We start from the raw sequence: 21,441 nt of genomic DNA on the forward strand, positions 1-21,441 counted from the left end.
ATGTTTTGAAAATGCTTATTACTTTTTCTCCTCTTGCACCCAAGACCTATGATAGTAGCCATTTGAAATGTGTTTGTGTTAAATAAATAGCTGAAGGGAGAGGTCAGAGTCAAAGATGTGAAGTGTTCCCATAGTTTACTGCCAGATGGCCCCAAACAGGCCTCTGCATCCTAATTTGATTTTGATAGGGTTTGAGGATGGTTCAAGTGCACATGCACATCTGTGACACTAGCTAACACACCCCAGTCCTGTAAGAAAAAGGGGTGTCAATTGCACTGTGACTCTGATGAAATGAAGAGTCTCTTGCAATAAATGTAGACATTTTTTGTTACAAGGTCAAGCTTCACACTATTGGCACGGTTCCCTTTTACACTTGCAGGGGGTTGTGAGTGGGTGGTTAGATGAACAAAAAGGGAAAAAAGAAGCCACCTGGGGCTGCTGACACTCCAGTGACATTGAACATGTGTTGGGTCTGGCAGCTCAATCAATATATGTGTGTCAGATTGGAGTTTTTATCTTTGGAAAGTCTTTTTGGTGTGTTCACTAAGTGATGATATTGACTCCATATCAGTAAAGGCACATTTTGAAGACACTCATATGTATGTAACTAATTTTAAAAATGTACACCCATATACATATACACACACACACATACACACACAAACACAGGCACACACATACACAACATTATAAAGGCACTGAACTGTGTTTCTACCTCCTGTCTTGCATAAAACATTATTTATTTGAAGAGATGTATATCTGTATGGCAGGCTTAAGAGGAAAGAGCCTTGAAACCTGAATAATAAATGTATCTAAATATGACACCTATTCCAGATTTTAAATGACAAAACTTCCAATGCAAGTTATGTATTTCAACATATGAAATAAATAATAGACATAAAATAAAATACCAATGTTTATGTTTTATACATTTTTAAGGGAAAATCCCAAAAATTATTTTGTCCCCCTTTTTTTATTGAAGTTTTTCTCTTCAGTCAGTAAAACTCTGATGACAATACTTGAAGCAGACCACTCCACTTAAACCCCGCCTCTCTTCAAATCCTATTGGCCAGGCTACGTGAAAGCCCATCCTGGTTCGATACCATCAGCCAATGAAAACGCTCAATGTCAAATGGAGCCTTCGAAGTCCACGCCCCACGCACTACTCGCAAGGAATCCTGGGAAACCTAGTTCTGTCGCTTTATAATAAAACGGACGGTGGCGGGACAGCGAACTACAGTTTACACATCCTGGTTTCAGGAGACGTTCACAGGCTTCAGGTGTACATCAAGACTAAAAAACTCAAGAGAAGCTTTTCTTCTACATTTCAGCGAACAGTTCGGGATAACAGGATTGTATCATCATGGTATGTAGAGGCATGTGTACGAACAAAAACTGTGTTGATTCGGTATGCTATTGCTAATTTAGTTAACGCCTGGATGCAGGATGAAAATGTAGACTTAACGCCAGCTAACGTTTCTTCTCCTGACAACGGAACTTGCTAGCTAATAATAGTAACTCTCTTCACATAATCCGTGCTCTTGCTAACTGGTATTAGGGATATGAGGCCATGGGGCTAACTCAGTGTTTTTCCTCACCCGGAACAACAAGTTTGTAACGCGGTGTGATGTCTGGAGGACCAGTTGGTACAGTCTGACAGACCGCAGCTTATTTACCGCTGGTTGGTAGTAGGACACTTCGTCGGCTGGTCGGGAATGAGACGACTGCTCAGCGTGGTCATTAACACCACAAAAATGTGGCTAGCTGTGTCACCGCTCAGGTTAAAACAACACACGTCTCTTCTGCTGTACACCTCGTCTTTCCAGGGAGACGGCACTTGCAACGGGACGCACACCAAGAAAGCGCTGCTGTCGGACACTCAGCTGTTTGAGGACCAGTTTGATGAGCTGGTCACTGAGCTCACACAGAGGGACCTCGCTGATCCCGCGCTGTCGGACGCTCTGAACAGGTTGAGAGAGGTAAGTTAGGTTATGATGATGACTCCTCTCTTGTCTGTCAAGTGCTAAACACTACTGCCCCTCGCGTAACCCCCCCTTTCCCTGCACGTTTTGCCCATAGGTCTTGGTGTACAATTCCCCCGGAGGAAAGAGGAACCGAGGCCTGTCTGTGATTGGCTCACTGAGGCAGCTTCTCCCACCCACTGAGCTCACCCAGGACACTGTGCAGCGGGCCCTGTTGGTTGGCTGGTGCATAGAGTTGGTAAGTGTATGTTACTGTATGTTAAAGTGATAAATAGATCACATTGCTTCATTGCAGGTGCACTGTCGTCAAAAGGTGTGCTGTTGTCTTGAATGACAAGTGCCCTCACATGAATTTTCCACATGCTTTGTCCCACTGCTTTAAATATGCACAAAATCCTTATAGGTCCTTCCTTTATTTTACGGTTAAAGATTTGTGTCTTTTGTAACGACAAATAGGTCTTAAATATAATTTGATATTGTACAATAATGAAATATAGTATAACATCAGTTCTGTTAGTCAGTCTGTAGTACAATCTCAGTATATTTTTATGGCCATACCTCAGTCTTAAGTTTATAATCAATCAATTGATTGATTGATTGATTGATTGATTGATTGATTGATTGATTGATTGATTGATTGAAATGTTTATTTCGAATATGAAAATAAAGTAATAAAAAAAGAGAATAAGACAAAACATTTAAACATGAAAAAAATAGAATACATATTCGAAAAGGAGTGAGAAGAAGTAAAACTTATAAACTCCCACCCCCTCTCCTTATATATGTCTAAACATATCTTATGTTACAAAATCATGAATATAGATCATCAAAAAAACAACTGTGATACACTGGGTGAGCAGAGTCGAGCTCTGAGAGTTCTTCAAACCACTTAATTTACACAATCTATTTGTCTACTTCCCATTTTAACATTGCTGATGTATTTACTTTCTTCAGACTCTGGCCTTATAGATCCATATTTTTGTTTGCATTGTTTTTTTTTTGTCTATTCTCAAGTGCTGCCTAAAGTGTCACTAAAACTTCATCTCTTAAGCACAGAGTCAGGCTGACTGTTGTAATAACACTTTGTAATGGGTGTTACCTCCTGTAAGTCATTAAGTGTTGCAGCTGTGTCTCTTTTTTTCTTGCAGCTTCAGGCATTTTTCCTTGTGGCAGATGATATCATGGATGCATCTGTGACTCGGAGGGGACAGCCCTGCTGGTATAAGAAGGTCAGACTAGTGTGTAATGATTTATATTTCTCTATTAATGGTCTGCTCAGTTTCTCATGTCAATCCTGCTTTGCTTATTTTGAAGGATGGAATTGGTCTGGATGCCATCAATGATTCATTTCTTCTGGAGGCGTCAATCTACAGACTACTACGCAGACATTGCCGGGACCAGCCATACTATGTCCACCTGTTGGAGCTGTTTACAGAGGTATTAAAAGCTCTGATTGATTACATGGGCACACGCATACAAACACAGGATGCTGACTATATTTCCGTGTGCTTCAGACATCTTTCCAGACGGAGCTCGGCCAAGCTCTGGACCTCATGACAGCCCCTCCTGGTCAGATTGATCTCAACAGGTTCACAATGGAAAGGTAATGAAGTGAAAACAGTTAGGTAAATTTAGACAGAAGAATATTGTTTACCATAGCAAATAAATCTAAAGATTTCTCTCCTTGTCTTTCAGGTACAAAGCTATCGTAAAGTACAAGACTGCCTTTTACTCTTTTTACCTCCCAGTGGCAGCTGCAATGTACATGGTAAGTGTGTTTATCCTGTAAACACATGACAACAAAGTCATGGTCATGGTGGTGATGATATTGATGTTACAAACCTTTGAGTAAACTATCTTGCCATCCCGATGTAGGCAGGAATCAGTAGCGAAGAGGAACACAATAATGCCAAACACATCTTGCTTGAGATGGGAGAGTTTTTTCAGATACAGGTAATTACTTTTGCACATTGTCTCTCTTTCACACCACATATTGGATAATATGCAATAACCATTAGTATGTCATTTACAGGACGACTACCTGGACTGTTATGGTGACCCTGCGGTGACAGGAAAGATTGGTACAGACATCCAAGATAACAAATGCAGCTGGCTGGTGGTGACTGCCCTGGAAATTATGACTCCTGCACAGAGAGCAGAGCTGGAGGTCAGACTAACAGCCCTTTCTATTTAAACACTTAAGATAGGCTTTGATATAATGTAATTGAGTTGTGTGCAAAGACTCAAATATTGTGACTCAAATATATTCAGATTAAACTAAGGAAGTGTGGTTATCCATCTTAAAAAATTATGTCGATGCTCATTACTCGCTTCCACTGTTGTGAAATGAGTCTCAATCAGCCAATTGTAAATGACTCTAATAGCACTGTTGCTTATTCTAAATGAAACCGTGTACCTATAACAAATGCCATCCATAGAAATACGGAGGTTAACAATCTAATCCAAGCAGTACAAACAAAAATAGTAATTTTTGTCATTATTAGTTGTGAAATAGATGATTACAGTCAAACTATTTGCAGAGTGGTACTGCCTTTGTTTTTAAATTTGAACTCCCCAAGTATTTGGTATGTTTTGAAACACAGGCAAAAGTTGACTTCATCTTTATCTTCTCCTCAGGCATCTTACGCACGCCACGATGAAGCCAGTGTAGAAAAGGTCAAAGCACTGTACAACACCCTGCAAATGCCGACACTGTACCACAAATATGAAGATGAGAGCTACCAGCGGCTACAGAAACTCATCGCCTGTCACGCTCAGAACCTTCCTCACTCAGTCTTCCTCAACTTTGCCAAGAAAATCTACAAGAGGAACAAGTGAAAGGGAATGACTGAAAGCTAGCCTAAACGTTGTGTCGAGAATCGGCCAGGTTCACCTTTGACTCATCATGGTGGACAAATGAGCTCCTCTCAGATGAGACAAGGTTTCCAAACAGGACTATTGTGTTTTGAAATCCTGCAGAAAGTTTCTTAGATTTTCAGTGGTTTGTAGATATTTGGATGTTGCTGTCATCAAACAGCCTCTCTCTTCAGTTCTATTTGTTGAACCTACTGTAGTGCATAATGTGCATTGTAACCAGTCACTGACATGAGGATGACTAGTGGGCAGTGTCACATGGATTAAGCAAGCTTTCCCATTTATCTACCTCGAGGAATGCTTGACAAGATAAAGATACAAATAAAATGCTATAGTGAAACAGTTTTGGTGATAGAATAATAGATGTATTAATTGGTAATGAACGAAGAGGGACAACACAGACAGGACAGTAGACGTGTCCTGATTGTGGACAGAGGTTCGAGCCTGATCAGCTGATCAGCTGTGTTAATTCTATATTTTTTTATATTGATTCTGGATGTCATTGTTTTAAATAAATAATATATGCCCAGCATTATTCAGTCTTTTTCATCCTGGTGGTTTTTTGTTTGTTTTGTTTTGTTTTGTTTTTTTGTGTGGGTTGTCAATCAATCAATTATTAAAAAGATGATCAACATTTTTAATGCAACAATTTCTTCAACAAAGATGAAGTTCTCTGGTTTAGGATCCTGATACATAATGATTTTATCCCTTTAATTTCATGCCTGAAAATAAACTGAATATGTTTGGGTTACTGACTCTGAGATTTGACTTTTTCAAATGAACTAAATTTGTGTATTATGAAGAATGTTATCGACAGATCTGATCAGTGACTAAAATGAATGGTAGCTGGCTGTAAGTTAATTTCCGTAAAGGCAAACTAATGAATGCATGAGTGAATGGGAGATGGTGTGATTATTATTATTTTATTTTTTTAAAGAAAGGAAATGAGCGTCTCCCACTTAACACTTGGTCTCAAAAATTAGTTCTTGAAAGGAGGTTAAACTGAAAATGACTGAAGATAAATTGGATATGATGATAAGGCAAGGAAGGGGTGTGGTTTGGTCGGCGTAGGGGGTGGGCGGGGGGGGGGGGGGGTAGTTGGTTTGTTGGATGCTCGCGAGAAGACGGATGCTGAGGCTGTGAGCGTCGACAGAGAGCCTCACATTCTCACGGACTGGGATGCGAGAGAGCCCGACGAGATGGAGACCTTCATCCATCTTTACCTGAATCTGATCGTGAGTCGAGTGCCATCTTATTTTCTGCTATGTATTTAGGTCATTTTATGTTATATTTTAAAATGAGGCTGCGCGGCTGCCTCGGGTCTGAGCTATTTAGCCTCCTGTTCCCACACAGAGGCTGCGTAGATCTGGAAACATGCAATTCAGCTCTCAACACTGATGTGTCTTTAACGCTCTTTATGCGTGAATGCGTTAGATGTTATTATGCATTTCGATGCGCATCTGAACATAGGAGCATTATTTGAGTTATGATCAGGGTGGATGGGCCTAGGTGTATCAGGGCGATGCGGTTGGAGGTACCCCCTCCTCCCTCCTCCCCCTCCCCCCTCGCCCTCCTCCTCCTCCTCTCCTCCCTGTCTCCATCAGCCCTGTCTGTGGGATCAATAAATGCAGGGGTGAATACTGTGCTCGGGACAGGTTAGATTACATATGATGATCCGTTGTGTTTTTGTTTTATTTCAAGGCTGTATTGTCCGTAATGGCCATTCAGACGAAGGCCCCGTGTAAGCAAGCACTTGAGCGATTTGTATTCCTCACTGATGTGAAGGGCACTGTGGAGGAATATGTGAGCAATAGCCTTCGGTGGATGGGCTTTAAAAAAAAAAAGACAGACTTGGTGATGTTCAGTGCTGCTGTCTGATTATTTCATGCTCCAGTTAAATGTGCCTAATGTTCAGTCATTGCCCCAGGTATGGTGTTTTTGATATAGTATAGCCTATACTGTACGTCATTTCTTTTGATCTAGATCTTGCTGCCTCTTGCCTGCTTGTAAAAATGGACATGGCACAGATGGAGACAGCTTGACTACTGTAAACTCATGAATACCAGAGCTCAGTGAAGCTGAGCAGAACAGATGAAGGCGACGTGTGACATTTATTAAGCTACAAATTAGCTGATGATTATTTTCATAGAGGACCATTTTATGTGATGTGTGTGTGGGTGGGTGTTTGATTTTGCATAGATAATACCTGAAAAACCAAGGAGCATAACACTGTGGACGCATACACTGAAAAAACAGCTCACGGATGAAGCAGCACTTCTGTTATGTACATATTTAAGTATTTATTTACTGAAATACAGCAAAAAAACAATTATTTTGTAGCAGCTTGATGTTGTCATCAAAAAGATGCTTCAAAAATGTAATGCTATTCGGCTACATATATTTTTTAAATCATTTTCAGATGTCTGAACAACAGTCTCATGATATTCAGTTCAAATGTTCAAAGCATTCATCTTAAAATGCCATGATTTGAGAAGCTGGGACTAACAAGTCTTCATCGTAATAGTGGTTGATTATATTTTCTGTTAATTTATGAGTTGACTCGGGTCTAATTATTAACCATGAGTGCTGATGCTTCATGATGTGTTTTTGTTCTTATTGGATTGTGTGTGTTCGTATCACCGATGTGTCCTCACAGGACTTGGGCCGTGGTAATTATAAAAAGCCTAAAAGCAATTGGGATTTAATGAATAGTCCAGACGATGGGTTTTTACTTCAAAGTCTTAGTCTAATATGAAAACATCGTAGAGCAAGAAAATGGTCTTTGATGAGCAGAGTTTGCTCGTAGTCGTTATTCACTGTGTGTCTCCTTTGATGTTACAGGATCTTGGGAGTGAAGCCAAGATGTGACCGTCACGGCGCGTCATTGTTTGGATCCCTCCAGTCTTTACAACACTAGTTTCTATAGCAACAGAAATATCAGAGCATCCTAAAAAACTCTAATTCCCACAATGCAGTCCTCTAGCAGTTCCTCTCAGCCTCCAAAGCCACGGCGCTTTGACGTCAGCAGACGAACCAATACCTTGGCCGGACCAAAGTCTCATGGCCCTGGATTTCAGAGGGAGGATAAAAACATGAACACAATCACCACATCCTCCCCACGCCGAGCCACCAAAGGCCCCGCTGCTACGCCCACCAGGACCAGGGTAGGCGTGCAGCCTCGAGCTCCGGTAACCCAGTCCAGGTTTAGCTCTCAGAAACAGGGTACCACCATCTCCAAGGCAGCTAAACCCAAACCCAAGAATTCTCGAGCATCAGCAGCAACCAAAATTGCACCTGCAGCTGCTCCGCCCCCTCCGCTTCCAGCCGCTCTCCCTCTTGACCCAAATTGCAACGAGCCGAGCCTCCCGTGTCTGTGCTGCGATGGCCGCTCCCCACAAGACAACAACAGTATGTTCAACCATAACCACAATAACAACAACACCATCTCCATCAGACAGCAACTACAGCTTCCTCCTCCTCCGGCCCTGTTGCCCCAGGGGCAGGATGGGACAGGGGCCAAGGAGCAGCGTCAGCCTCCATCCCAAGCGCAGGCACAGCTGGAGCCCTGCCCCGCTGCCGGTCTGGAAAACGAAGACAAAAATGCAGATGAAAGCGAAAACCTGGACAACAAGAAAAATGTAAAGGTGGAGGAAGAAGATGACGAGGAAGAGAGCAGTGGGGACATTGATATTGATGATGACAATGATGACGATGACGATGATGATGACACTCTGGTGCCCTCATGCTGTGACTGTCCCCCCTCCCTCCTGGAGTTCTCGCTCACCTCCTCTACCTCCTCCTCCTCCACTTCCATCAGCTCCTGCTCTGATCTGGAGTCTGACTGTGCAGATCAATCCGCCTCCATCTGCTCTTCCCATGACCAAGATAATCTTTCTGTTGCTCTGTCCCCCAAAGACCGTTCTCATCGTGAAGCCCCCGAGTGCCAGCCTCCTGCACGTTCACCCCCATCCCTTCCTCTTGGACGCAACCCCTTCACCTTAGCGTCTCATTCCCCAATTCCCCCTTGCTCCCCAGATGAGGGCTACCCCTCAGCCCTGGACTCCCCATCTCCTGATTATATAGGAGTCGTAGGGGATTCTGAAGCCACCAAACTAGGTTTGCTTGACTTTCTAGAGTCAGTAGGGGAGTTTGGGAAAATGGAGCGCTTCAGTCAGGTGATCCAAGTGGCTCGTTGGGATCTGGAGGGGGAACAGCACTGGGATGTTCTCAGAGATCGGTTAGATCACCTGGATCGCTTGGAGAAGGTGAACAGAGAGGTAAAACTGGCCTACATCGCCAAACTCCATGAGAAGGGATTTGATCTCGCTGATCTGGAGGAACAGGACCTCTCCGATGTCATGGATGAAATGGGCAACATCGACATTCCCTGGAAGTTGTATAAAAATCCTGGGGGAATGATGGGAGAGTCCCAGGAGTTCTCAGATGCCGGGGTCGACCTGACTGCTCCGTCAGACTGCGAAGATCCTCTCGCTCCAGATTCCCTCACCCCTTCCCCCGTCGAGCCTCCACCGAGACCCCCTAAACCTCCCGCACGTCATGCTAGCGTGAGCTCGTACCTCCACACCTACATCAATATCAGCAGGGAGACCACCTCCATGGCCGTCTCCACCTCTCCAACATTATCTACTTTCTCTCCGAACTCGTCATCCCCCACATTCACCACTTTTAGGTGCGAGAAACCCCTTCCTCCATCTCCACCATCAGTTCCTCCTCTTCCTGCCTCTAAGCCAGTACCTTACCTCACCTTATACACCACTCCTTCTCCACCTCCAGCGATCCCAACCCCAACTCCCCCCATACCCCCGCCTCGGAAGCGCCACCTTGCCAGGAAGGAGGCACAGCGGCTTGCTGCTCTTCAAGCCGAACAGGAAAAGACCCCGCTGTCCCTACCGCCCCCCACCACTCGGCCACCACCTCTTCCTCCTCCACCTGTTATCTCAGTCTCCTCTACATCTCCCCCGGCCATACCACCTCCACCCGCCCTGCCTCCTCCCCCCTCCTTCCACGCCCTGGATGTAGAGATTCGGAAGTTGTTGATGCTTGCAGGACTGACCCAAGCCGAGCTCCTCAAACTCAGCCCAGAGCTCGGTGTCTGTGTGGGAGGGTTAGAGGACGAGGGAGACGGAGATAATCACCTTTCTTCTAGATCTTTGGAGTCACGTCATGAGTTCAGACTAAAAGACAGGGAGGAGAAGGAAGGTGACACTGAATTCATGGATCAAGATGTATGCAGCAGGAGAGCCAAGTTGGATGGGGATCAAAGAGTAGATATAGTCGAAGAAGGCAAAAAGAAAGAGGAGAGCAAGGACGCACACAGGACCACCTCCTTCACAGAGATGGCAAGAAGAAGGAAGAGGAACAGCGGCATGACTTCCGACCATTACTACAGCACCGGTTTTAGCAATACACAAGAGGGTAAAGTGAAGAACATGAGCTTTGAGACTTTCCACTATCCTCCTGAGTTACCAGATTCACCTCCCCCTCCACCTCCTCCTCGCCCCTTGCCCCCAATCCCCCCGTCTCTGCCACACCCCAAAGTCAGCACTCTCTCTGCCAACTCTGCACAACCCGAACGATTTGATTGGCTCATAGCATTCACACCAGATTGTGACGCCCCGCCACAGCCCCCGGCCACGGACATGAGAAAATCTATTATGGAAACCCAAAAGAAGCTCAGTTCGTCAGGGTCATCTCCAGGGTCGGCTCCAAAGGTCACCACAACCTTCAAAGAGCTGCGTTTCCGCAACAAGAACAGTTCCCCGCCAACAAAGGTGATCACTGATCCAGACCCCGACCCGACAGTCATCACCCCAGATCCAGATATACTGTACAACTTGAAGTGGAGAAGAGAGAAGGCAAGCTGTGATGGCATCCCATGGGAATACACCTCTCAGGCTCAGGCCCTGTTCATGCAGCCGCCGCCAGCTCTCACCTCAATGGCTGCTCTGAAGGAAATGCTCCAGAGGGCTGACGAGGAGGGCGGTCAACTGGAGCTGTGCCCTTCGCAGAAAATTGGTTGCTCAGTCAGTGACAGCAGCCTGTGGACCATGGGCAGAGAGTGGGAGGGTGAGGAAGTTAAGAGGGAGTTGAAGGAAGAGAAGGAAGAAGAAAAAGAGGAGGTGGAGGTGGAGGTGGAGGTGAGAGGATGTGCCGATGGAGAAAGGTCCTTCCATTCAAGAACTACAGGTCAGTATGAATTATATGATGATGATGATAATAATGTTATCTGGTGTGTGTGTGTGTGTGTGTGTGTGTGTGTGTGTGTGTGTGTGTGTGTGTGTGTGTGTGTGTGTGTGTGTGTGTGTGTGCGTGTGTGTGCGTGCATGGGTGTACACTTTTGTGTGTGAATGTGAGAAAATAATAATCAGAATAAGCTTGTGTAACTTAGTGGACACCATGACAACTCTGATATGGGCAGATACTGACAAACAGATGGAGGAAGATGGTCAGCTTGTTCACATTCTCAGTGGTGCACAAATAACATCCTTGGACGGGACAATAGAAAGAAATAGAAAATAATGCGAGATGAAAATGTAGAGACATTTATGGAGCTGATTCATGGAACGAGAGCAAAGAGATGGAGGATGAGCATGAGTCAGAAAGGGATGATGCATAATGGTGATGATGATGTGATGGATAAATGATGGTGAGGGATAAACGGGACAATCGAAGCTGGAGAAGAAGCAGAACAAGAGGAGTGAGATGGAGGGATGAAGACAGGGAGTGGAGTGAAGGTAATTTGAGGAGAACGAAGAGGTTGGAAACTTTCCAGCCAGTATTTCCTGTACTGGTTATCAGAGTGTGATGTCACCACTGCCTTATTCAATTATTCATCCACTTCAGGCCGAGGGGAGGGGGATAATGGAGGCCCCACTGAGCTCACCACCTTTCTCTTTCTCTTTTCTCCATCCAACACATAGCTCATATCTATTTTGTTTTCTTTAAGTTCGTAAATTTACATTCGCCTTCTCTTTCCCAGTTGTAGTAGGCTCGTTTTAAATCTCATCAGCTCAGGTTGTTTACATGTTTTTCCCTTGCTGTCTATCCTGCCTCCTCACCCACCCCCCACTTGCTCCCTAGGGTGGCACAGATAGCTCAGATCAAGTTACCCATCCCAGGCAGTGCTGCAGTAGGCCACATAGAAATTAAAGATTAGATTGGCAATGTCTACATACAGCAGGATGTGGTCATTTTAAAAAACTGTCTGACCTCTCCCAGTAACAACTGGCTGTTGATTTTGTTAAGGTAACTATTTCTGTGCCAGTTGTGTCTGTACTTAAACATTATTTCTCATTTGCCTGTGTAGTCTTAATGATTATGATAATGACCGACTTAAATACTGGAGAAATTTCCCCCAAATCACTGCATTGAGGTGTGGTGGCCATGGCAGCAGCAGATGTGTACACCTTTAAGAGCCCAAGGGGTGGATCTTAGTACATGGACCAATGGCTGAGAGCCAGTGTAGGGGAAAAATAGGAAGTATCATGTGTTGCTCACAGTTCAAAGACAGCCCAAGTCTAACCAAGGTATGGTTGCTTTCTAGCTCATTTTGTAGCCCACAGCGTAGCAGTCCGTCACAGGCAATAAATAGTGTGTAATGAAAACTGTGTTGCCACAGTCTCTGGAGCGCCACAGAGACAGTCACGGTGATTGAGCAGGAACAGGCAGAACTCCGTTATCTGTTGACTGACTCAGCATTACACTGTATGCTGTACCGGTGCAGAGGGGAGGGGTGGCGGGCTAGGAGAGGGAGAGACAGACAGAGAGAGAGAGAGAAACAAAGGCAGAGAACAGGAAGCGAAAGAGAAGGTGATCCAGAGGTGATGATGGCAAGCACTGCAGTAAAGTATGAGCCATTTATCATAAGGACCGGTACTTAACTCACTGTGGTGTCTTATACCTAGTATTCAAAACTTAAAATGCATGTGTGTAGAAATAGAAAGTGAAAGCAGATGCCGTGAAGAAGACTTGTATAATGAAGTATGTTACATCTTTGATTGATAGTGGCATTTTCATTATGGTGAATGAATAGAGTGGCTGATTGAGTGTTTCTATTTTTTTCTACTATCCAGCTGGAAAATGTTCCTTTATTGCAGTGGTATCATTTCCTTTTGTGTTCTAGCCCCTCTGGGCGAAGAGACTGTCGTTATTGCTGTTCATGAGTCAACTCCATTGACTGTCATACACTGTCAATTTGTAAATGTCAATCAACTATTTGACTCGTCAAGATACCGCATTACTGCATGATGTTTACATGATGACGATTTCTGCTGGAATACATTCATGAATGTGCATTTTTCTCTCGACTGACACTAACATTTTCTGCATCTCTCTCTCCTTCCCATTTCGTTGCCACATTTTTTTTTTTACTTTACTCTGGTTAATTTCCCTCGCCTCTCCATCCCATTCTGTTGTTTCCATTGTTTGTCCATGGTTCTGCTTCACTCCCTCATATCACTTTGCTTGTGCGCCTGCCCTCCCCATTTAAACTGCTGCACCTTACAATTTCTGGCCTTTTGACCTTTCCCCTATAAGCAGTTTCCTCACCCCCACTGTCCCTCGCCCAGTCCTCCCAACCCTACTTCCTCCACAATGCCCTCCCTCCCTATCGCCGAGGCTACTGTAACTCTCAACCCATTGCAGATCCCAGGCCCCACAGCCACGTAGGCAGGGAGTCGACAGACAAACACTGCAGCACACAGTGGACCCCCGCTGCCAGCTCAACTCGTATCCACGGAGATGATTCCAGCACTGATATAAGCCCTGGGTTTAACTGCGATTCCCTGGCTCATGATTATGAGAAGCAAAACACACTCTCGGCAAACCAATCCATCAGCGATTCCAAAACTAATGAAAGGGAGTTTGTGTCTGACTCTATTAGTAATTTGGACTCTCTCTACTGCAGTGACTCAGAGCAGAAGCATGACACACACACTGAAACAGATACACCTGTCTGTGGCACCTCTGAGCCACCAGGCTGCACCACTCCATACAAGAACATAGATGTCATGATGACGCATTCAAACAGGATCAGTGCTAAGGATTCCCTGTATTCAGAAAAGGGCTCACGCTCACACAAAACCCACAACACTAACAAGGCCAGGACATCCAAAGAGCTCCCTCCTCTCCCCACCTATTACCTGTACCACCCTAAGAACTGCCCCCTGCACAGGGGCGCTCCTCCTCGTCTCTCCCCCATCGGAGCCCTCTCCCCTCCCCACCGTCCCGGAGCGCCCCCCCCAGGCTCAGCAGGCTCCTGCCTCAGCTCACCGCTTTTCCCCCGCTCGCACACCTTGCCTGCCCTCGCTGCTCCCCTCTACTATCCAAACCTCTACCCTCCTATACCGCCCAGGGCGCCCCCCCTACCCCCAAAACTCAACCAGGCTCCTCCGCAGTCACGCGTGGCGAGTAAGATTTCTCTCTCTCTCTCTTCTGCCTCCCTACATCTTACATTCTCTCTCTTTGTCTGACACCTAGCTTGCATGCATGTCAGTCTGTCTGTCTGTCTGTCAGTCTGTCTGCCTGTCTGTCAGTCCGTCTGTCTGTCTGCCTGCCTGTCCGTCTGTCCGTCTGTCTGTCCATCTCTCTGTCTCTCTGTCTCTCTTACCATCTGTTTCAGTCTTTGTTTTCTGCTCTGGGTATGGTTTCCCTCACACTTTTTGTCACTTTTGTCAACCTGGGGGATTTGCAGATTTGAAAGAACGGGGGAAACTAGCTGCTTTATGCATCAGAAGCCAGCTCCCCGCAGGTCATCTGATACATCTTATCTACGCTGTCCTTTCAAATTTGCAAAAGGCCTTCAGAAGGGTAACAGCTGTTCTTGTTGGAGGTTGTCTAGAGTCACACTCATCACTCTCTCTCTCTCTGTCTTTGTCTCTGCTATCTGTCTGTCTTTGTGTCCATCTTGTCTTGTCTGTTTCTGTGTTGTTGCACGCTGTGTTGAAATTGACACATGCATTTCATGCAAAGCACAACCCAAATAGCTGGTTGCTGGTGCTGGAGTGTTAAATAAATGTGACTCACCGCATCCCATTCATGAGATGAATGTTTGCATTTACGTAACTGGTTTATATAACTCCTTTTTATATAAACATGAGTATGTATATACAAAACCCACCTTTTGCACATGTGTTATTTTATCTTACCCGATTCTTGTGGTAGCTCAGTTGTTTCCCTTCTTGCTCAGCAGTTTCTCCTGTGTATGCTTATGCTTTTATCAAGTACGTGCGAGTGTTTGTGGGAGTGTATTTGTGGGAGTGGAGGTTAATGCATGGGATCTTGTTTATTCCTGATGCAGACAAGAAGTTGTCTTCACAGATCCAGATGTTGAACGCTCACCACAGTCAACAAGAATGTGTTCACTCTCTGTTTGTTGTCAGTAGCACCATCTGCTTCTATCTGCCTTTTATCCAATGCTTCTCCACTGCTTAATTGCTTTTACTAATAACATTGATATATTTTAGTTACGGCATTTCTGTCTGTGGTGATTAATTTTGCTTATGTTGGATTTTTTTCCCTTATAATTTGTACACCGAGTAATCACTCTCTCACTGTCGCTGTCAGCTGTTCGCAGTGTCTCATTCGCCGGCTCCGTACAGAGGGCAGAGACGTCCTGGATGGGCGAAGATGTGAAGTTTCCAATGAGAGGTCTGGGCCTGTCCTCTCTGTGTCTGCAGGAGAAGAAAGGTGTGGGTTGTCGCCTGCCCAGCTGTGCATCGCTGTCTTTGACCCGACTCATCCTTTCTGTGTGTAACTGTACACCATTGTTCTTCTTCCAGCTCTGGTCAGTGCGGTCAGTGTGGCAGTGGAAGCCATTTTGGCCCAGTTCAGCTCTTCTCGGACTGTCGTTCAGAAGGTCAGTCGGTGTTGAATGACTGAATTGAGTTGTTTTTGTTTGTTTCACGTCAAGAGGCTTGTCCTCCAGGCAGATTTCATTCTAATTATATGTTATCAATGTCTTTGTATGTAGAGAAAATGTCATGTTGTGATGAATGTCTTGTGCATCTCTGAAAATGATCTCCCTCCCTTTTCTTCTTGTTCTGACTCCACATGTTTTGTTCCGTCTCTCTTCAGTCTCTCTCAGTTAACAAGGTACTAGAATATCTTTAGATAACCCAGTCCCGTAGATGCAATAATTTCTATGTAAACTAACTCCAAACTCCCTTCCCAAATCACCTCTCATCACATCATACCGATCCTCCGCTCCGTTTCTCTCAACCCCCAATGTATGTGTCCCATTTTCCTTCCCTCCCTGTCTTGGGTCATCCTTTCTGATCTCTTCTCCTGTCTCTCCACATCACTGCACATCTTTTCCCATATCCCATCCCACTTCACCCCCACCATGCGTTCCTCCCATGCTCCTCATTCCTCTCCTCTCCTCTCCTCTCCTCTCCTCTCCTCTCCTCTCCTCTCCTCTCCTCTCCTCTCCTCTCCTCTCCTCTCCTCTCCTCTCCTCTCCTCTCCTCTCCTCTCCTCTCCTCGCAGGCGTTATCAGGAGACAGCACTATAAATCCATCTCTGGGCCGTCTGGTGCTGCAGTGCCTCTGCCCCGCCCTGCACAGCTTGCTGACCGATGGATTGAAACCCCACCAGAGTGACCTGATTGCAGGCAGGAGGCCAAACTCTGCCTGGGGCCTGGTCCAGGCCTCCACCAGGCCAGGTAGCATAGCGAGGATCACAGAAAAATTAACTTGTTTAGATGTGGATATTCAGATTTGGATATTAAGCCCTTATTTCTGGTGGATTTATTTCTTGGTAGATAATAATGAGCTCTGGACTTTGTGTGGTCGTCTACACATCAGTCAATACTTGTTGATTTTAATGCCTAAAATGCTGAATAAAGTGAACAGCAGCTGCAGATATCGATTGGCCTCTTAGTGCCAAGCCTCACTGCAATTTTTCCCTAGCCTCTGTAAGTTCCTCTATTGACTCTACATGTGTATTTTCTCTTCTATCCCTCCACCCAATTTTAAGGTCCTAAAACACAAGCGTTGTTCAGTCTACAAGTTCGAGTGGGGGATCTTCCCCAGCTCAGACAGAGCAAACACAGATTCAATGCGTTCCTCCTCGGCCTACTGAAGTAGGTATTCCGGAAAATAAATTACATTTATTTCACTGCAGATGTTCAATTTGAGTTCTAAGTTTTCTCGTCTCTGTTTTTTCTAGTATCAAGTCTCTTGACTTCTGGCTGTCTCACCTCCAGTCCTGCAGTGGTAAGTTTCCTTCACTTCCATGTTATGACTGTTTTGAGCATACAGATGTGTAACAGTGGTTTCTTCTTTTCTCAGATGTGCTGGAGGCATACTACCGCCCCACTTCCTTCATACGCCTGTCCCTGACCACCTACCAGTCTCTGTTCGAGGAGCTGCTGCTCGTGCTGCAGCCTCTCAGCCTGTTGACCTTCAACCTCGACCTGCTTTTCCAGCACCACCACCTGGAGCCGGACAGCCACGGCCCGGAGATCCCCAGTCCACCCTGTCAAGATGCAGGCAAGTCAACCAAAGGCCCCCAGCCCAAAGTCACAGGCAGCAGATACATTGAAAGCCTCTCAGAGGTGGACTTTGGAAGCCCAGAACATCAGTCACCACTGGCTGATCCAAAGAACGGAGGATCATGGGAGTCGACTCAAGTCAGTGCTGCACCCATAAAGGCTTCAGTCTCTCTCAGTGAGACGAGTCCTCAGCTGTTGTGGGTGCAGGAGAAGGAAATTGGAGCTTTACCTCCTCCTGATGTTGAGGAGGACAGCCTGGCTCAGCAGGCAGGACAGGTAGCCACTTTTATTTGACTATGCAGTGTTTTAATTATTTATGATTGTGTCCTCCTGCAGATTTTACATGCTTTGTTTTTTATCATAGGCGATCCAGCAGGGGTGGGGGGCTGTGATTCGCTGGGGAGGCCGACTGAGCCACAACCTGTCTGAGCTGAGCCTGTCTGCAGGGAAGAGGGAGGAAATGAAGACAGATTTGCCGGACCTCCAGACCCAGACAGGAAGTGACTACGCTCCGGTCAGCAGCGGTGGTCAGGTTCCCTGGGGTCTGGGTCGGCTGTTTGGAGCCACCAAAAGCCCCAACAGCCCAACAGGTCACACACCTCCAACCAGGTTAGTCGGTGAATGTGTAATATGCTGACCTGCTGTGATATACAGTGCATTACAGCAGCGAAATCTGATTTTCATGTTCCACCCCTCTCCTCTCCTCTCCTCTCCTCTCCAGGCGTCCCTCTCAGTGGTTGGCCCCCGGTGTTACGGCCCTGACCAGAATGGTGAGCAGCAGCTCCACCCCGATGATGAGGAGGGCCGGGGAGCCTCAGGGAGACAGTGAGCCAGAGTCAGAGAAAGAGGTCGAGACACTGGAGATGAAGGACAGACCCAGACCACTCAGGTAAAGGAGAAGTCAAATGATGGACATGGTAATTTGAAGGATGGAGCTTTGCATTTTAATTGGCTGAGATAGAATGAAATTGGATTGGAAAGTAATAGATTAGGCCGGGTCCATCATGCCGTCCTCTGGGTTTCTTGTTGAGTCATGATTTGTCCATGTGAAAATGACTTCTGTGTCCCGTCACCAGCTGGTATGACGCTAGGGACTGGTGATAATTTTTGCTTTTTAAAAGACTATAATTGTTGACGCCAGTCTGATTTTGAGTGATCCTGCTCTGCGGCTCACAGACTGGACTACATCCCAAGCTGAGGATGACAGCTGGTGTATAATGTAGACTATTTTGCCTAAATGGGTCTTTACTGTCTGTTCTCAGGTCAGTACGAACGCTGTGTGACCACACCGGAACGGGCTCGGAGCTCAGCTTCTGCAGAGGAGAGGAACTGGTGGTGTTAGGAGGCGTCGATCAAGACTGGATTCGCTGTCGTCAGGGAGACAAAGAGGGGCTGGTACCGATTGGCTACACGTCCCTCATCATGTGACTTCGGCACCATAAATGCTGCACTCAATCAATAAAAAAAAAGAAATAAAAAAAAAGAAATATATATATATATTTTAGGCGAGTATTGAGAGGTGATGGTGAGGCTCCTCTACTCTGAAAGGGATATTTCACACTTGCTTGGTTGGAGTTTGAGTTGAGTTCATAACGCCATCTGTTGTGCTTTACGTTCATCAAGAGCAGTCTGCAGCACTCTCTCCCTTTTATGAACATATGGGAGGTTTTTTTTCCCACCCATCACAATCCATCCAGTCTGGTAGCATTCAACTAATGGATTTTAGCAGCAGGAATGCAGCAGATGGTGTGAAATAATGACTCAAGTCAAATTCAGACCATTTCACGCTGGAAGACCTTTGTGAAATATCCCTTTAGATGCCCTTTTCTCAATATCGGCCCTCCTCGCCTTTAGCCACTGATCTGAGAAAACGATCACAGGGGGTAATTCTGTGCAATCAACCACCGATCAGATTCAAGTGGTGTCAGATCAGCGGCGACAGTTGACAGCCTGGTAGTAACATCTTGGCGGGCTGTCGAGGGGAGAGGGAGCATGTCAGGGTGTGGGGCCATAGCTCCTGTTGCATACTGCGTAGTAATGTAGTGAATTGTAGCTGTGTAGATCTGTGTTCTATTGACCTTCCACCCCTCTTGACGTCTCACCTTTTATCGCCTGGTTCATGTGTGTTGGACATGTTTCTGCTACTATATTTGACTGTATAAATATACATAAAAAATATATATATATAAATATAGATACATAAATTGAGATTGTTAATACCAAGATAGATAGAAAGATAGATGAGCAAGAGAAAGCAGGTAGTGAAACACACGCAGCAGCTTAATACTGTGGCCACACCGAGGAAGTGGATGATTAATAATGAATGGATTAAATCTTTATCTTCACATCTGCAGCTTTCCACACACGTTAAGTGGTTGTCATACATGCAAAAAGAGACGCGTATGTGTTTGTTTTAAGTATGAAATCCAGTATCTTCCCTCTTGTGTGCTTTATGTATTGCCATTGTCTTGACATCATATTCATCAAATAACTAGACATAGTGTTATTCATACCGTTAAACACTGTATGCATTGCAATGTGCCATGAATGCTTTGAATTAATGCCATCAAATATCTATCTGTTCCAAACAGTTATAAGAGGATAGTATCAGACAACAGCAATCTGTAGCTAAGCCCTCCACTCGTCCAGAACCTCACAGGGCCAACGTGGGTCACCAAACTATGCTCAGCTCTTGTTCAACACTATCTGAACTTTATTGAAATTATATGAGAAAATCCATAATGTATGTAATTCATAACTGCTACTGTAAAGTCTGTAGGTTTGGTGGCTGGTCTTCACCTCGTACCTCAGCTTTTGTATTTAACTTTGACCCCTTCCCGCCATGTTTGCTGATCATAATCATTGATATTATGATAGTGGTAGTCGAAGTGGTAGTGGTGGAAGTGATATGTTGACTCTAATGTTGCGCATATGAAATATGTTGTTTTGTGTCATAAGTTTATTAGTTATTCTGTAGATTCTGTATTTATGACTATGCATATGGTTAAATGTTCAACTGAAATCCTCTTTTTGTTTATTTTACACAAAGTCATGATTATATTTTTATGTTCTCATGCAAGTTGCCACCTAAAGGCCTAAAATTACTGCCCGTCCAAAAAAAAAAAAGTCACCACTTGGATTCAGCTAAGCTAATAGGTAAGAGCCTCCCATTGGAAAGGCCTAATTACTGCATGGATGATTATGTTTCAGCTGGCAACAACTTATTTAACCGTAACTGATGTAGTCTCATTTCTTAAACAACCATGTCAGAAGACACATCTTGTGGTCGTGGAAAAGATGTTGATCTGTTTCAGAAGGGTCAAATTATTGGCATGAATCAAGCAAATAAAACATCTAAGGAGATTTCTGAGACTACTAAATTGAGTTAGGAACTATCCAATGCATTATTACAAACTGGAAGGATAGTGGGGAACCATCATCTTCAAGGAAGACATGTGATCCAGTGTGACCACAGAGTCCAGACCTTAACCCCAATGAGAATCTTTGAAACATTAATGCAACTCTGGACAGAAATAAATGTTGTGACATTGCAGAAGCTTATCGAAACGATGCCACAGCAAATGCGTGTCGTAATCAAAGCTAAAGGCGGTCCAACGAAATATTAGAGTGTGTGACTTTTTTCTTTTGGAAGGGCAGTGTAGTTCAAAGTGAAAATAAGAGTCTGAAAAAAAAAAGGCCTGATACTAAAAAGCCTCCATTGAATTCAGCAGGAACCTTTCAGTGCTATTGATCAGGGAAAGCTCATCCTTCAAAGCTTCTTCATGTTATTGTGTCAATGCCATGTAGCATGATCTTACTGTCACTATGGCAACAGTCCAGTAGCATTATGTTAAAACCAGTGCTCATGACTTGTAACTTGTGATCACAATAAAATTCCATCAAATGGATACCTAGGTGTTTACAAGAAATATGGTCTAGATAAACAGAATATATGAGTTGACACATGCTGTTGTGTTAATGCCTTTTTGTTTGTTTGTGGATTTTTTTTTTTCCAAATGTGAGATTATAACTCTAAATGGGTTTGTTTGAAAGCTGTTAATTTATTGGATGTAG

General features: G+C 44.8%; 1 protein-coding gene across 2 annotated transcripts; it reads left to right on the top strand.

Moving 5' to 3' along the window:
• The first annotated feature begins 1,230 nt into the window (after window positions 1-1,230).
• fdps (farnesyl diphosphate synthase (farnesyl pyrophosphate synthetase, dimethylallyltranstransferase, geranyltranstransferase)) lies at window positions 1,231-5,359 on the top strand. 2 transcript variants are annotated; one of them, XM_083989578.1, is made up of 10 exons: window positions 1,231-1,366; window positions 1,827-1,979; window positions 2,080-2,220; window positions 3,131-3,211; window positions 3,297-3,419; window positions 3,497-3,585; window positions 3,678-3,750; window positions 3,858-3,935; window positions 4,015-4,149; window positions 4,620-5,359. In XM_083989578.1, exons 1-10 carry the CDS (start codon window positions 1,364-1,366, stop codon window positions 4,818-4,820), a joined length of 1,077 nt encoding a protein of 358 aa, XP_083845704.1. In that variant the 5' UTR covers window positions 1,231-1,363; the 3' UTR covers window positions 4,821-5,359. The 2 variants fall into 2 exon arrangements, with proteins under 2 accessions (XP_083845704.1, XP_083845703.1); XM_083989577.1 differs by lacking the exon at window positions 1,231-1,366 and having other exon boundaries at window positions 1,376-1,979.
• The last annotated feature ends 16,082 nt before the right edge of the window (window positions 5,360-21,441 follow it).

Source organism: Trachurus trachurus (genome assembly GCF_905171665.1).
Source record: "Trachurus trachurus genome assembly, chromosome: 16".
NCBI classification, from domain to species: Eukaryota; Metazoa; Chordata; class Actinopteri; order Carangiformes; family Carangidae; genus Trachurus; species Trachurus trachurus.